The sequence below is a fragment of the Zonotrichia albicollis genome, chromosome 10 (assembly GCF_047830755.1).
Source record: "Zonotrichia albicollis isolate bZonAlb1 chromosome 10, bZonAlb1.hap1, whole genome shotgun sequence".
NCBI lineage: Eukaryota > Metazoa > Chordata > Aves > Passeriformes > Passerellidae > Zonotrichia > Zonotrichia albicollis.
The window spans coordinates 11,544,498-11,561,291 of NC_133828.1; the positions used below are offsets into that span (position 1 = coordinate 11,544,498).

General features: G+C 46.1%; 1 protein-coding gene across 6 annotated transcripts in view; it reads left to right on the forward strand.

Annotated features, from left to right (window-relative positions):
- Positions 1-1,410: 1,410 nt before the first annotated feature.
- Positions 1,411-16,794, forward strand: part of FN1 (fibronectin 1) — a 53,520-nt gene continuing 38,136 nt past the window's right edge. For 2 of the 6 annotated variants that reach the window (XM_074548029.1, XM_074548030.1), the window contains exons 1-11: positions 1,411-1,647; positions 1,869-1,997; positions 3,474-3,611; positions 5,471-5,602; positions 5,710-5,847; positions 8,196-8,354; positions 9,757-9,957; positions 10,946-11,125; positions 12,925-13,101; positions 13,937-14,089; positions 16,136-16,264. In XM_074548029.1, coding sequence (XP_074404130.1) covers positions 1,488-1,647; positions 1,869-1,997; positions 3,474-3,611; positions 5,471-5,602; positions 5,710-5,847; positions 8,196-8,354; positions 9,757-9,957; positions 10,946-11,125; positions 12,925-13,101; positions 13,937-14,089; positions 16,136-16,264 — 1,696 coding nt within the window. In that variant the 5' untranslated portion in view covers positions 1,411-1,487. The remainder of the gene's footprint in view (positions 1,648-1,868; positions 1,998-3,473; positions 3,612-5,470; positions 5,603-5,709; positions 5,848-8,195; positions 8,355-9,756; positions 9,958-10,945; positions 11,126-12,924; positions 13,102-13,936; positions 14,090-16,135; positions 16,265-16,794) is intronic. The other 4 variants (XM_074548028.1, XM_074548031.1, XM_074548032.1 and 1 more) reach the window with 2 other exon arrangements.

Genomic DNA, 16,794 nt, shown 5'->3' on the forward strand with positions numbered 1-16,794 from the left:
GCTAATACTCACCCTTGCTGTGGCCACCTTAGTTCTGTGAATATTGTGAGGGATTATGTGTGTCTGGTGACTCAAAAATTAGATAAATTTTAAAAAAGGCTGTGCAGTGGATCTAAAAATAAAAATTAGGAAAGGTGGGAATTAGCTCACCACAGTTCACCTCAATTGCCAGGTCGGGTTTCAATTTCCAGTAAGTTTTCAGCAGAGTAGCTTGTGTAAATGTATCTGTGGGCAATCCTCATACAGGGGAAAGGAAATTTCCTTGAAAAGAGATCACAAGTAGGTGTTTTCCTGGAATGGAGCACGTTCTGGATCAGTACTCTGCCTGCTGCCATAGCCTTCATCCCAGCAGTGATGTTACTGCTGGCACTTCAGTAAAGAGAACACAGAGGGCTTGCAGGAAGTGGAAGGGCTCAACATGCTGAAGAACTCTTATGGGAAACTGTGGATGTGCACCTTAAAGATGTCTGGCAACACTGTAGGCTTCTTCACACTCAGGTTTGTCTGAAGAGTTGCTTTTAGACATTGGGAACTGCAGCAGACTTTTTAGATAAACAATCCCTTTGCCAAGACAAAATAAGTGTGAGAAGCATGAAACCACCTTCCTGTATGGTCTGAGCTTGGGTGCTGGTCCGGGCACTGTACCAGAATGGGGCATGCACTGTGCTTTGTTCACTGGCAGCCTGAGAGCAACACTTGCTGTTCACACTCTCTGCTTTGCGGTGTTCCTTTAAACCAGGGAAAAGAACCCCTCCCCACAGCAGCAGAGATGCCCATGGGAAGAAGACAGATGGAAGAAGTCGAGAAAATTTGCGTACAGCAAGGTTACATTGGGGCATCACATTGAAGAACCCTTCTACTTAACAAAGGTTCAACACCTAGTATTTCTTTCACTTTTTTTTTTTTTTTTTTTTTTCTCAGAGTTGATTTTGGACAGCAAGAAATAAAGTCAGACAAAGAGGGTGTTAAATTTATTTTGAAGGGAATGCAACGACACCGATTTTTCCAAGCGAGGTGTGAAAGCTTTTAACCTTGAGTTCCCAGCAGCAGATAAAACATCACTCAGAGCTGCTATTTACAGCCCGTATGTTACACCTCACCTTCTCCCCCGTGCAGAACATTACTCCTCCTGAACGGTGCAGTATCCGCTTACAGGCAGCGCTGCTCCACGGGAAAAAAAAAAAAAAAAAAAAAAAAGAAAAGTTTGCCTCTCCCTTCAAAAAAAGCCATTTTGTTCAGCCAGATGTTCTACAAAATGGCACGGCCGCTGTGCTTGAGGGGGGCCGGGCCTCCCACCCCGGCGGGGCTCGGCGGGGCGGTGGCGGCCCCCGCCCGGCCCCCGGCGGCGCCGAGGCCAATGGGCGCTGGGGCGGCGGCGGCCGCCTCCTCCCGCCCAGCCCGCGCTATATAGCGCCCGGCAGCGGCGCCGAGTCGTCCGTCGGGCTGTCCGTGCCGTGCTGAGCCGTGCCGAGCCCAGCCGTGCCAGGATGCCGGGCCGCACCGTGTGGCGGCTGGCGCTGCTTGCCCTCTGCCTGGGCGCCGCGGCGGCGACGGGGGGACAGCGCCGCGGGGCCGGCGGCAAGAGCCGGCGGCAGGCGCAGACCCAAACCACCTCGCTGCCGCAGAACACCGCCGCGCAGGGAAAGCGTGAGTACCGCCCGCGGGCACGGCAGGGGCAGGGCACGGCGCGGGGATTGGCACGGTGGCCCCGGGGCGCTTTGTCTGACCCCCGAGCTCGCCCCTCGGCTCGGCGGAGCCGCACACGTGTGCGCCCCGCGCCCCTTCCCTCCCGGCTGCTGCCCTCGGTAACGCCGAACTTTGCTTTCTCTTCCCCCTGTGCGTCCCCGTTCCTCGTCCTGTCCCCCCAGAGACCTGCTATGACAATGGACGGTACTATCAGATAAACCAGCAGTGGGAGCGCACTTACCTGGGGAACACTCTGGTCTGTACCTGCTATGGTGGGAGCCGAGGGTTCAACTGCGAGAGCAAGCCCGAACGTAAGTTTGATGTTCCCTTTTGTCTGCGCCGAGACCCCAGCGCGGCTTTTGGTGCCGAGTAAGCCAAGCCTTGTACGAGTTAGGGCTGGCAGCCCAGGCTTTCCACTGAAGTTTGGTACTTAGGGTCAGTAATGGGATCTACACTCAATTACACTGAAGATCTGGCTTGGGATTTTAAGAAATGCTTTTCATTAGCGATGGGCCTGCCACCAGAACCCTGAGCCAAACATCACTCATCTCTCTGGAGGATTGGATCTAAACATTAATTTTGGAGCCAACCTCTTCTTTATAATGAACTGAACTGACTCCTGGACTCGCACGGGGAAGTTCAAATCTGGAGTCACTTTGCAGCTCTGGCTCTGCTGTTTGATTGCTTCACCCCAACTTTTCATAGCTGTGCAGTGTCGTCAGCTTGTTTAAAAATATTTCAACTTACAACTTTCCACAGCCTCCCGGCCGTGCTGTGAGCTTTCTATAATTGAGTGTAAAATGAGATTGTTTAGTCTGTGCAGAAAAAGTTTAGGGAACGGAAAGAAGTTTAAATGCAAAGTCTGCTGGAGGATGCGTCTCTCCAGGATTCGGTGTAGTTCAGTTTATCAGATGCAATCTATCTGTATTTATTGGGCTGAAGCCACTGGTTTGCCATAATTCCTTTATGTTGCTCTGGAGATAGAAGAGATGAAAAGCTAGTTCCTGGCTGATAGTGTTCATGTAAGACAGATGTGAGCATCTCAGCCATCTGTTCTGCATGGCTTGTGTGCTGCCTTTCTCATGACTGGAGTATTTTAAGGAGTTCTCAGTCCCCTTACTCCATAAAAGAGGGTTCAATCTACTTTTCCTTCCCCTGCAGAGATTCCCAAGTTTTACAGTTTTGAAGTCCAATAGGAAGTTTTCCTTATGACACAATGAACTTTATCTGTCCAGAAGTGAAGAAAGTTGTTCTGCTTCATATCTTGAGTCTGGTGGCAGCACTGATGTTCTGTAATCACTCACCTGTGCATCAGTGTGAGCAGTGGACAAGTAGTGAACTTTGCTGTTGACTTTGGTGGGACTGCTGCAGAATTTGGGATTAATCTACTCAGTTTTTGCTAAGTCAGAGTGAGGAGGATTAGCATGACAAAGCACACAGTTTCCAGGGGTTGTTTGCTCCCTCCTGTCTTCTCTCCTGTTGGCTTCAAACAGCTGGGATTGATGCTTTTAGGCATGCCTGCCATGTGCAACTTTTGTTTCCCTGAGGGAGGGAAAAAGAGGTTATTGAGGTTGTTGAGCATCATGGGGGCCTTGAGGGGCCAAATTTCACCCAACTTCCTCTCTGCTGTTTCATCCCATGGGGGAAAAAGAGACTGATAGGCATTTTCCCCCAGGATAAAAGGAGTATCTGTTTGAGGAGACAATGAATGTGTTTCTGTTGGTTGTGAATGTTACTGGTGTGGTTACAAAGCTGATTATTTGATTTTATTTTTTTCTCCCTCATAGCTGAAGAGACCTGCTTTGACAAATACACAGGATCCACCTACCGGGTTGGGGAGACCTATGAGCGCCCCAAGGACTCCATGATCTGGGACTGTACTTGCATTGGAGCTGGACGTGGGAGAATCAGCTGCACCATTGCCAGTATGTAACCAAGAGCCTCTTCCTAGAGCTATTGTTCCTTAGAGTCATATTTTCCAGAGCAATTTACACACTATTCCCAGTGCCTGTTAGCTACAGTTGCATTGGGGTTTAATCCAAAGCCCACTAAAGCTTTAAAATTAAAAGTCAAAATTAAAAGTCCTTGTCCCATGTACATTTGCACAACCAAACTCCTCTTTTGTTTAAGAGATCAAGTGCTATGTCCTATGAGAAAGCATAGGTCAAAAATTACTGTTAGTGTCCAGCCATACAGGCTACTAACTTATTATGTACAAGAGTGTGTTACATCTTCACAGGTGCAAGTATAAAAGTAGTTTTTTGACTTGAGCAAAAGTCTGCTCTGCAGCTGATGGGTCAAAGCAACACAGTCAGCATTAATGGGACTACTCAGAATAAATGATAATTAATGAATGTCACCTGATAAACCAGTCCTTCATCCTCCAAAAATGTCATTGACCACTGGTCTCTAAGGGAACTGGGATTTGATATCCAGACAGCAGCTTAACATGTTTCTGCAACTCCCTTTTTACTAGCCTGACCTATACTTTCCTCTTGCTCTTCCCTCTTTTCCCTTCGTTCTTTCTCCTCAGCTCCCGTTTCACGTCTCTGTCTGGAAATCCTTTCCTTATTGAGTCACTGAATTGTTCACAATTTCCCCTTAGTTCATAATTGGACTTTCTGTGAGCCCAGAGGAAGATTGCTGTATGTCAGGATTCTTAGACTGAGGTTTCAAAGTCTCTGAGGTACCTTTTGAGAAAAGTCTTGCTGTTAAAAGTATCCAGTTTCTTGTTTAAGACACTCAAGCAGACTTTAGTAGTGTTGCCACAGAGGACTCGGAAACCAGCCATCATTGTAGCATGGGAAAAAAATAATGCATTAAATCTAACAAGTGAAGCTGGAGCCCTTCTGAATTTAATGGCACTTTATTGGGCAGGGATGATAAGTGTTGTAAGAAAAAGAGTCAGTAAGGAAATTGCGAGTGTAAGAGCAGCCTTGTTTCCTCATCATCAGCCTGGTTTAGAGCTCACTGGAGAGTCTCACTGACTGCAGCTGGCTTTGAATCAATCTTCAGAGCGCTGAGATTCCCTGCTTTCACAAATGAGCCCACAAAACATTTTACTGGCTCTTAATAAATGATGGGATGTGGCTGTTTTTTCTTTTTTTTTCTTTTTTTGTCTCGGATTCTTCCAAAGAAACAAACCCTGTGTTTGCAAACTGCCCTGCACCCTGCTGCCCTCCCTCAGCCTGGGCTGCCTCAGAGCTGTGGTGCACTGAGGGGCGGGAATCTGCCTTTCCAGGGCAGGCTTTCCAAACCTCAAAAAAAGGTCTGATTTCTTACTGGACTGTCACAAAAGAGGTTTGATTTCCCACTGGGCTGTCACACCAAGCACCACATGCTGTCCTGGCCACCATGTCCCTCATGAATGGCCACAGAGAAGCCCAAGTGGCGCTGCCTCAAACAAGATGGAGGCAAACCCTCTCTTGCCAGCCCTCAGCCTGAGGGCAGGATCTGAGGGAGAAACGGGGCCTCATCACTCCCTGGCATCCCCTTTTCACCAGCCAGGCTTTGGCTGGGATTTGGAACATGAAGTTAGCTGAGGGGAGAGGACAGAGCTTGGGAAGTGCAGAAAATAGTGGGCTCCCACAGAAAATGGCGAGAAATGTTGAGCGCCATTTTGCAGGCTGATGTCCCCCCTCACTCTCCTCAATGTCCCTCCTCCTTCTTGCTGCCCCTTACCCCAGCTGACCCCCTTTGCTCTTGGCCAGATAGCCCTTACCTTGTCACCACCATGCTGTCCCTGGTGTGTCCCTCACCTCATCTCCCCTGTGTGCCATCACAGATCGCTGCCATGAGGGCGGCCAGTCCTACAAGATCGGCGATACATGGCGCCGGCCCCACGAGACGGGTGGCTACATGCTGGAGTGTGTGTGCCTGGGCAATGGCAAGGGCGAGTGGACCTGCAAGCCTGTGGGTGAGTGGCTGCTCCTTCCTTCTCCCTGAGGGTGTGTGGGCCCTTGCTCCTCGTCCTCCCAGTGTGGGAATGCCCTGGGCAGGCTCTGATCCGCTTTCCCCTCAAAGCCGAGCGATGCTACGACAACACAGCCGGGACATCCTATGTGGTGGGAGAGACCTGGGAGAAGCCCTACCAGGGCTGGATGATGGTGGACTGCACCTGCCTCGGTGAGGGCAGCGGCCGCATCACCTGCACCTCCAGAAGTAAGTGCCAGCCTATGCTTTATTTAGCTTACTTAATTTTTTATTTTCCTACTTATTTTTCATCCTGCATGGGGAAGTTATTCCTTCATCTGCCCTGTGTAAGTAACAGTAGTTTGAGAGGGACAGGCATCCCTGGAGGAACGGCGGGAAGCAGATGAGGGGAGAGAGGCCTGTGGTGGTGCCCCAGTCACCATTTGCAGTCTGGGAACACTCCCCAGAGCTGGTCATCAGTGCTGGGACAAGGGTGCCTGGATTACTTGGGGATTTAATCTCATGGAGAGAGAAAGGTGTAAGGGATGTGTATGTCAGCTGAGCCACAGCCAGGCATCTCCCAGGAAATCAGGGAAATGACTTGGCCCACAAAATGGCAGAGCATTTAGCCCAGGACATCCATTTCTGTGCTTTCGAGGAGCCTTCTGAGGGACAGTCAAGTGGTTTTTAAGTTAAATACCCTTTCCAACAGCAGGATCTGCAAGATTAAAATATTTTCTTACTTCTTTCTCTCTTACTGTTTAATTTGTGTTAGGGTTTGTTTTGCCTGCTCTATCATCTCACCTATCACTTTTCCCACCCCATTTCCTGCTCCAGCAGCACAGGTGATTTTTTAAAAAAAGTTTTTGCATCATTGAGGTACATTACCGTAAATACTCCATTTTATTTGTATTTGCAGAGCAAACAGGACTTTTAAAACCCAAAATCTTGCTTGTTTATTGACCTTCTGTTCAGTCCTGTTAGCTCTACCCCAGACCTTACTTCTGTCTCGGGTTTACACCAGTTGCCTCAAGAAAATTTAACTTTGTACCTTACACCTTGGTTATGCAAGGTTTGAGAAACTCTTCTGTAGCTTTTCGGTTGCCTCATATTCAGTTGCCTTGGGGCACACAAATAATGGATTTTTGCTGATATAAACAGCAGAGCTCAGAGATGATATAAGCAGCAGTAAAGAATAAGACATTAAGGAGGGTTGAGATGAAAATGGAAGATCTGGAGAGACTTGGTCAAGAAGTGAGCTATAAAAATCAACCCAGCCTTGACAGTATTAAGTCTGTTAAAGACATGTGGGGAAAAATCATTAGCTGTCAAATGGGAATGAATAAAACAGAATGTGTTGTTTGTGAATTTTGGAGGAGTTATTACTACTAATAAAATGCATTTGGCAGTAGCTTTCTTTCCATCACTCAGGTCTGTGCTGTTGTATCATGGGGGAAATTGCAGTGTAAGGAGCTGTTCATTTTTCATTTTGTTTTCCAATTACATTTGAATAGAGAAATTCAAATTTATGTCTATAAAATGATACCTCTAGCCCACAAAATGACATTACTCTTCAAGTGTGTGCTGCTGTTATATGTCTTTTATGGCCAGCATTTTCCAGAATCACAGCTGGTTGCTTCCGTGACATTTCAGCTTTTTGTTGAGGAGTGTGTCCATTAGACACATTTTTTTCACATTTGCAAAATTGCATGATGAATACCTCACCAATTTACCATACTTCTGGCAAATGCCCAATTCCTGGTCATTCTAGCAGTGTGAATCAGTAACATGTTTTCTACATTCACATTCTGTCTCATGTGATCTCTCAGTGGCAATCTGGCTTAATGCATCTGTCCTTCCACAGTTCTTCATAAATCCATGTTCATTGATCCGTGATTATATTTGAGCCACTGTATCAAGTTTCCCTTGAATAAGAAGGCACAATGTTGTAATGGAAGAATAACTAGTTAATCCATGTGGATCTGGCATCCAGACAAAAGTAGTTTGTTGTGCTGTCCTTTGAACCCATTTGCTCAATTCATCGGGGGCTGTGGGTTATTAAAGAGATTTAGAAAGTCTGGTACTCCTGGTATTACTTGAGCAGCTTGTATTAGCTCCTCTGCAGCTTCATGCAGGCTTCTTTTGAAAGAAATGGGGTTTTACATGTTGCCCTCAAACAGGTTTTAGTCCCTTCCATATGAGAGAGAGAATTTGAACTGAGCCCTGTGTATGAAATGACCAAGCTGCAAAGACCCTTGTTTGTTTTTCTTAAAAGACAAAGTGTCATTAAAGCAAGTTTAGCTTGAAAGGTGTGTGCTGGACAGAATGGGTTTAGAATGTCTTTAAAAAGTAGCTCATTTTGACAATGGCTGGCAAGTGAAAGCACAGTTCTGGAAGAGAATGGAAATCTTGCAGGATTTTGGGATGCTCTCAGCCTGTGCAGTTTAGTGCATGTAGGAATTGCAAAAGTGGGCTCTAGAGAATGAGGTGTGCCTTTAATTCAGGTTTTCAAGGATGAGCTTATTTGGTAGAGTTGGTGATGAAGTGCTGGAAGCTGCCCAGTGCAGGCCCAGCTGAGAGTCCCGTTCCTCACACAGATCGCTGCAATGACCACGACACCAAGACTTCCTACAGGATTGGAGACACCTGGAGCAAGAAGGACAACCGTGGCAACTTGCTGCAGTGTGTCTGCACTGGGAATGGCAGGGGAGAGTGGAAGTGTGAGAGGCACACGGCCCTGCACACCACCAGCACTGGTAAGTGGCACATCATGACCTGGAACAAGAGGAATGACATGTTTTGACATGTCAGGGCTTGGAGTTGAGTTGTTCCATCCTAATTCAAGTTTTTCGGAGTCTTGTCTGGGAAGGATCAGCGGCAAAGAAGGTCAGAATTCAGAAGATGCTCCTTGTTTGTGCATGTGGAGATAAGATGAATTGGTACCTTGTTTCCATGCACAAATGGGGCTGGCACATACAGGTGGGATTGCCTGCACAACCACAGGGCAATAAATCACATCCAGGGCCCTGCATCCACAGGAACTATCTTTGTCTTGAAAGCATGGCACTCCAAGTTAATGTTTGAACTTTATATATTCCCCTCAGGGTAACTTTCTTGAAATGTCCTTTATTTAAACCCCGCTGAGACCATCTGGTTTCTTTGACATGATAAATACACCTACTAATGGCTGAGCTTTAAAAACACAGAAATGTCAAGGAATGTATACAATGCTGTTTTGTATCTGTACATGAGATAGCTTGTAATTTTGGTATGAAATATTGCCTTGTTTATGTGTAGCATATTTTTTCTGCCCAAGGTTTACATCTTCAGCTCCTAAATTCTTTTTCTTGTCATTTTAAGGATCTAGGCTTCTTATCAGTGAGTGCAGTGTAGAACTTCTGTTTTCCTGCAGTGCCTGCACTAAATTTTTCTTGGTAAATGACCTTTAACTGTTTGGTTAACTTAAAACTTAGAAGGTCAAAATTTCAAAATGAGTAACACTTCAAGGATGCCAGTATTTTCAAGGGTTTCCATTATTACTTCCCCTGTTTCAGCAGAGCTGAATTTGTGGAGGTTCCTGTGGGAATTATTAGCAAAAATTCATATGATCTAGACAACAACAAGCCTCTTTGTCTCTCAGTATTATTCCAAATGGTAATGTGCTAAAAACTTTGATTCAAAATTTAAAAATTGCTGAGTAAAAGAATACATTTTAAATTTATTCTCCTTGTTTCTCAATGAAAAATTCAAAATTAATCCTTTTTGCCTTGGCTCCCTACTCCCTTGGTAATTTTTATTCTCTTGTCACTGATCTTGATTTTTCTATTCTACATTTCCTTCCACTAATTTTTTTCCCCAGAAAAATTGTTTTCTAAACAATTGTATGAAAAAGACTTTCTAAACTGTATGAAATGCTTTCTAAAGCCACTCTACAGGGTTGGCAGCCAGAGGCTGTCATTAGCAGAGAGGGGGAGTCGTTCTTCTAATTTCAAAATTTGCAAAGTGGAATAATTAAGCCGCATCTCGGGAAGCTTGAGAGCATCGTGCCTTCCGTCTGCTGGAGTGCCCGAGGTTTTATTATCTCAGCACTTAATGGCAGCCTTCTGTTGCTGAGCTTTGAGTGCCACATGTCCCTCCTGTGCCACGTTTGTGCTGCAGGCTCTGGCTCCCCCAGCATCACCAACGTGCAGACGGCGCTGTACCAGCCCCAGCCGCAGCAGCCGCAGCCCCAGCCCTACGGGCAGTGCATCACCGACAACGGCGTCGTCTACTCCGTGGGCATGCAGTGGCTCAAGACACAGGGCAGCCAGCAGATGCTGTGCACCTGCCTGGGCAACGGAGTCAGCTGCCAGGAGATAGGTAGGAGCTGCCCTGAGGTCTCTGGGATTGTCCTGTGGCTTAATTTCCAAGTAGAACCCTTCGTGTGTGTGTGTCAGAAATATCCTCTAAAGAAAACATACTGGAGAAAGGTGCAAGAGGGAAAGAAATGGTTTGGTTATCTGAAGCCTGGTTGTTTAGGGCAGGAATGTTTCCCAGTGAGGTGTGTATAACCTGCTGAGGGGAAACAGAGCCTTTGGGGAGCAGCACCCTTTGTGTGTATGTGTGTGTGTGTGTCAGAAATATCCTGTCAAGAAAACATGCTGTGAAAGGTGCAAGAGGGAAATAAATGGTTTGGTTATCTGAAGCCTGGTTGTTTAGGGCAGGAATGTTTCCCAGTGATGGGTGTATAACCTGCTGAGGGGGAAACAAAGCCCTTGGGGAGCAGCACCCTTTGTGTGTGTGTGTGTGTGTCAGAAATACCCTCTCAAGAGAAAACATACTGGATAAAGGTGCAAGAGGGAAAGAGATGGTTTGGTTATTTGAAGCCTGGTTGTTTAGGGCAGGAATGTTTCCCAGTGAGGTGTGTATAATCTGCTGAGGGGAAGCAGAGCCCTTGGGGAGCAGCACCATTTGTGTGCATGTCAGAAATGTCCCCTGAAGAGGACGTACTGGAGAAAGGTGCAAGGTGGGGATGAAATGTTTTGGTTATTTGAAGCCTGGTTGTTTAGGGCAGGAATGTTTCCCAGTGAGCTATTTATAACTCGGTGAGGGGAAACAGCGCCCTTGGGGAGCAGCATTAATAACTTCATTCAAATGGAGCTGCAATAATATATGTTTGGAAAAGAATGTGGAGGAATGCCACAGCTATGGAGCTGTCTCTTGGTGTGTATTGGCTCGGCTCCTTGGCATTCAGTGTGGGTTCCCAGCAGCCAGCAACTTGGCCTGGAGGGACTGTTGCTGTTTTAGAGCCCTGAAATTTGTGAATTGCTTTAAACTGCAGTCTAATGCTGTGATTGTCTTTCTGAAGCCGTGACCCAAACGTACGGTGGCAATTCTGACGGAGAGCCCTGTGTGCTGCCTTTCACCTACGATGGAAGGACCTTCTATTCCTGCACCACCGAAGGGCGCACGGACGGGCACTTCTGGTGCAGCACCACTTCCAACTTCGAGCAGGACAGGAGATACTCCTTCTGTACCGAGCAAAATGGTGAGCTCCAATCACAGGGCCTGCACATGCACGTGACCCTGGTGGAGGGATGGAGGAGGGAGCAGAGGACTCAGGAACAGGCTGCCTGACCAATTCCAGCTGTCTGGAAGGACTCAAGGCTGGGCTGCCTGGTGACAGAGCACTTGTATGCTCTGGGTGTTTTTGGAGGGTGCTACAGAAGTACACTTGAGTGTGACCATGTTCACAGGGGTCCGAGGATGAGGGAAGAGACAAGGATCTGACTCAGTGTTTCAGAAGGCTTGATTTATTATTTTATGATATATATTATATTAAAACTATACTAAAATAATAGAAGAAAGGATTTAATCAGAAGGCTAGCTAAGAATAGCAAAAGAAAGAATGATCACAAAGGCTTGTGGCTTGGACAGAGAGTCTGAGCCAACTGACTGTGATTGGCCATTAATTAGAAACAACCACATGAGACCAATCACAGACCCACCTGCTGCATGCCACAGCAGCAGATAACCATTGGTTACATTTTGTTCCTGAGGCTTCTCAGATTCTCAGGAGGAAAAATCCTAAGGAAAGGATTTTTCATAAAAAGATGTCTGTGACACTTGAGTCCTGTTTTCTGAACTGACTTTAGAATGGGAGTACCTGGTCATGGTGGAGCTTTGGCCCAAGGGATGCTTATCTTTGGCTTTGCTTGGTTCAATTGCTTCAAGCAATGCCCATATTAGGCTGCAAAGAGGAGGATGCCCATGGAGTACAGTTTGTGCAGCCCTGTCACTGCCTCCATCCTGGCTGTCTAGCCAGGCTGCCATATATAGCAGTGCTCTTCATGTGATTTGTGGTCTCTGATCAAGAGCTGGGGCATGACTAAGGCAGCAGCATTGCCTCTTGTCTGGGGATGGTGAGTGTTCACAGCACAGATCTGTCTACCTGTGTGGTTGCACTTCCTGGAGTGCCTGTCAGACATCTATGGAGCAGTATTGAGACCTTGGAAAGAATATTTCACGTTCCCACATGAAAATACTGCTGCTTACACTGCATAGACACTGTCTTTAAAATTCTATTCTACTTTGGTTGTTTTTCCCTGATAAAAATCAAGCCTTTTTCTGCAGCACTTATAATACTTCATTAAAAAAAAAAAAACCACCCAAAAAAACCATCCAAACACTGTCCCTGTCCATGTTCATGTTTTGGAGAGGCTTCTTGTGATACACTGTGGAAAAGAGAAATGTGATATAGAAAAATCTCAGTAAATCTCTTGTTCTCCAATGTTTGTAAAGCAGAGTTGCTCAAGAGGTGATTAGTTCAGGTAGATTACAGCCCTCTTTCCACTGCTGCTTGCAAAACACGAAGCTTCCAGCCTGCAGAGAGGTTTTGGCTTGTCCTGTTGTACATAACTGAGCTGTAACCCTTTCCTGAGGGTGAAGGCTTCCCTTAGAGCTGAGGGGCACCACTGGGAAATGGCTTCAGAGATAATACAGGTATGCTGAGAGCTGAGAGTTTATTTCATTCCCTAGGCCTTGGGAGAAGGCATCTGCAAAGCTACTTCCCAAGCACAGTAAGCTTTGGTTTTCCCTGTTTCCTGGGAATTCCCATGGCTGCCTCTGCAGCTCATTCCAGAGCAAAGCTTGAACTGAACTGACCTCGTGCAAAGCTTATGTTTCCACATCTGAATTAATTAAAGCCAAGAAAAGAGGCCTGTGGATTATATACAGGGCACACATGGGAAAAAGTAGTGCTAGTACTTTGTTTTCCAAGCTCTTCCATGCATGCTAAGAGAGAGTGCAGGCTGAATTTTCAGCTGTTCCCTTCATTTTTTGGTACAGTTTTGGTCCAGACACGGGGTGGCAATTCCAATGGTGCTCTGTGCCACTTCCCCTTCCTGTACAACAACCGCAACTACACCGACTGCACCTCGGAGGGACGGAGGGACAACATGAAGTGGTGTGGAACCACGGAGAACTACGATGCTGACCAGAAGTTTGGCTTCTGCCCCATGGCTGGTAAGGCTGAGAGCCATAAAGGGCTTGTGGAGCACGTGGTCCCTTGAGCTGGAAAGTGAAGATCTCTCTGTCAGATATTGATGACTTCTGATGAGCTGAGTCTCAGCCCAAAGCCCTTTAAGGCATTTCTGAAGTTTTCTTTTGTCCTTTTTTCCCCATTGACCACCTCTAGCAGATTTAGCAGTCATTTTTCCCCATTGACCACCTCTAGCAGAAGAAGTCAATTTTCATTACTTTGCTACAAGCCAGTGGCAGGCATGCTCCTCAGCTGGTGTGAGTCCCTGATACTCCATGATACTAGTTTATTTTTCTTTTTTTAAATTAAACTATTTCTTTACTCCTCCCTACTCTGTCACAAGTAATAGTTGTCAGTAGATGTTATTTTTGTCAAGTCTTTTGGTGAATTTAACTTACTTTTTTGTTATGAGACTTGCTGGACTTTACTGTTAATTTTTTTCTTGTCTTTCATCTACTTCTTCAGATGATGTTGGGTGCTTGGAGTATTTCCTATAAGTTTCTCTGATATTCCCTGTTATTCTGATTTTGAGTCCTTCTACAAAGTTAAGAATAGTATCAGTTTGTAAACTAATCCTTAATTTTGCAAAGGATTTTGCAACAGTAGGTACTTGTACAGCTGAAAACTTCAGAAGTCTATACCATCAGATCTACTGATGTAGATTTGCTGGAGAACCTAAATTTGAGTGTGTGCCTAAAATTTCCTTGTTAAGATGCAGGAACCACTACCTGGTATGAAGGGGCATTGCAAATGGTCTTAGTCATCAAGATCTTGTAAATTGTGGCCTCATAAATATCCTCTTGCTTTCTTCTCACCCAGCCCATGAAGAAATCTGCACAACCAACGATGGTGTCATGTACCGCGTTGGGGACCAGTGGGATAAGCAGCATGACATGGGCCACATGATGAGATGTACTTGTGTAGGAAATGGCCGTGGAGAGTGGACCTGCATTGCCTATTCACAGCTCAGAGGTACTGAATTTCATGTTATATCACCACTTCAGTCAAAGTAGGAGATGGGAGAAGTTGGTATTCTTTTCTATCATTGTGAGTTTGAGCCCACACTCAAGAACTGTTGTATCGCCAAGGGAGATACAGGCTAGAATTAAGGAGGAAGTATTTTACAGAAAGAGTGGTCAAATACTGGAATCATCTACCCAGGGAGGTGGTAGAGTCACCATCCCTCGAAGAGTTTAAAAAAAGACTGGATGTGGCACTTGGTGCCATGATCTAGTTGAGGTGTTAGAACATGGGTTGGACTCGATGATCTTAAAGGTCTCTTCCAACCTAGAATTTCTGTGATTCTGTGTGATTCTGTTCACTCTTTGGAGTAGTAAGGGGATTAGAGGAACTGTGAAGTTCTTGTCTTGTTTATGTGCTGGAAAAGTATATTCCAGCCTTTACAGGCTCTGAAGCAGAAGCAAACCTTGATTGTCTTGGTCATGGTATCCCTCCCTCCTTTTGTCTACATTTAGGAATTGGCAGCACTGTGATTTTACATGGAGCTCAGTATAGGCCCCTCCCCGCCTCAAGAACAGACAAAACTCCAGACTAGTCTGAAGTTTGAAAGCAGAGCTGTTGTGTTTTATTCTTCTGCAGTGAAATTTTCAATTCCTTTGTGCTGGATTAGCCTTTTGCTGGCTAATCTATATGAAAGGCTGGCAGGAAAGCATGGAGATTACTCTTATTTATTTACTCATTTGTGTGAGTGGTCCAAGTGGAGAAGTACTTAAGCAATACCAAAAAAAGAAGACTTAAAAGCACAGACATTTGATCATCCTACAGCATTGGCTTCATGTCTGGAAAAGGCAGGGGGGTTGCTGTCAAGAGGCCAAGAAAGGACTCTTTTAACACCACTGCTGAAGTGGGATATAATTTATAGGGAAAGACTCACTCAGGGGCTTTGGAAGGGGTTTTTTAAATGTGTTCCTTCAGCATGAAAAGGACTGCTCAAAGTTCTGGGCTGTGCAAGTCCTGTTTCCACTTACACAGCTAGTTCTCTGCAGTTCCATTCTGGAGTTGAAGTGGTCTTTCTTGCTGAGGAGAGGGTAGAGATACTTTGCTTTTTCAAAAGGCAAAGGTTATCTATCTGAGTAGAGTTGTTTAAACACAGCAGCCAGACCTTGGCGCCTGCAGGAGGGTCTGAGCACTCCTTGGTTTATCCAGATGCTGTGCCCATGGTGTGGGAAAATATCATGGGGAATAAAATCATGGGAATTGTGGACTCACTTCCCCAAGGACAGCTGGTCCAGGATTGACTCCAGACCTGAACTTGGGTCTCTTGGGTCCCACTTAACAAAACAACTTGCTTCTGGGCTTGTTTTCATGTTTGTTTTGTCTTTCTGCTCCTTGCTGTGATTAGACTGGCTTTAGGAATTCTGGGCCAGATCCCAGATGGACATTGAACCTCATAGAGTGATACCATTGTACTACAGCATGGGGTCTGGTTACTGTGTTGTGAGGGAAGGGTAGGCACCAGCAGCATCTTGTGTGTGGGAAAGATCAGCCTCCACCTTTAGATTACTACAGAGGGTAGCAGAGGTACCCAGCAGAAGAACATCATGAGCATGGCTGTACTTCTTCATTGTATCTTCATAAATTTGGAGCAGCCCTTTTCTCCTTGTGTAGTTGCAGTGGTTTGAGGCTGAGGAGTTTGGGCTGAGATGTTCTTCAGAGGAGATGGTCAGAGAGTCAGTGTGGTGGTTTAGAGTTTTGTTCACACGTGGAACCTGTCTAAAGGAACAGAGAGGCAGTTCTGTAGCTGGATTGTGTCCTACAGACCTCTTTTCTGTAAGTGTTGCTTATTTGTACAGTGCTGATAGATGAATTTGAGAGCTGGGCTGTGTGTGCAGCCCTGTGAGGGTCACAGAGTACAGAAAGGAGGGCTCCTCTCTGCCTTGGATGGAGCTGCTCACAATCAGTCTGTGTGCTGATCTAGCAAGGGAATGATGTTCCAGGCAGAAAGGTTCTGTCTCAATGCTTAGGCCCATTGCTGATGAGCTCTGCTCTCTCCCCCAGACCAGTGCATTGTGGATGGCATCACCTACGATGTGAACCAGACCTTCCACAAGCGCCATGACGAGGGGCACATGCTGAACTGCACCTGCTTTGGCCAGGGCCGGGGCAGGTGGAAGTGTGATCCTGTAGGTGAGTCTCTGGCTGTCCCCCTTGACAGACACACTTTGTGCCTCTGTACAGACTGGCTGTGGTATGGACAAACTGGTGTGGGAGTTTGGGCCCAGTCTTTGTCCACTTTCTGTCTTGAATTGTACAAAAGCAAAACTAGAAGCGACACTGCATTTGCTGGAGGGTAAGTGAGAGGACATTTGTTAATTTAAGGACATATGCCTGGGTTATCACACCTGCCACAGAAGAACCACGACTGTGGCAAGCATATATTGTAAAATGTAGCAGCTTGTGATAACAGGGTAGTTAGCCTGTGGTCATTTGGCTGGATTCTGGTACCTCATCTGTCAGCAGGGCTCTCAGCCTGAACACTGATAAAACATTCAGCTGGGCCCTAATGCTAGGATCAGTTTTCTTGCCTTTCTCTATCCTAAAATCTTTCAGAGTTTTCTCCCTGAACTGAGGAAGGAACACCAGCATATATTAACTTACCTTGGACTGAATTGATTTTTTGGCTGCCCTTTGTTCTAGCAAAGAGAGAGCTCAGGATG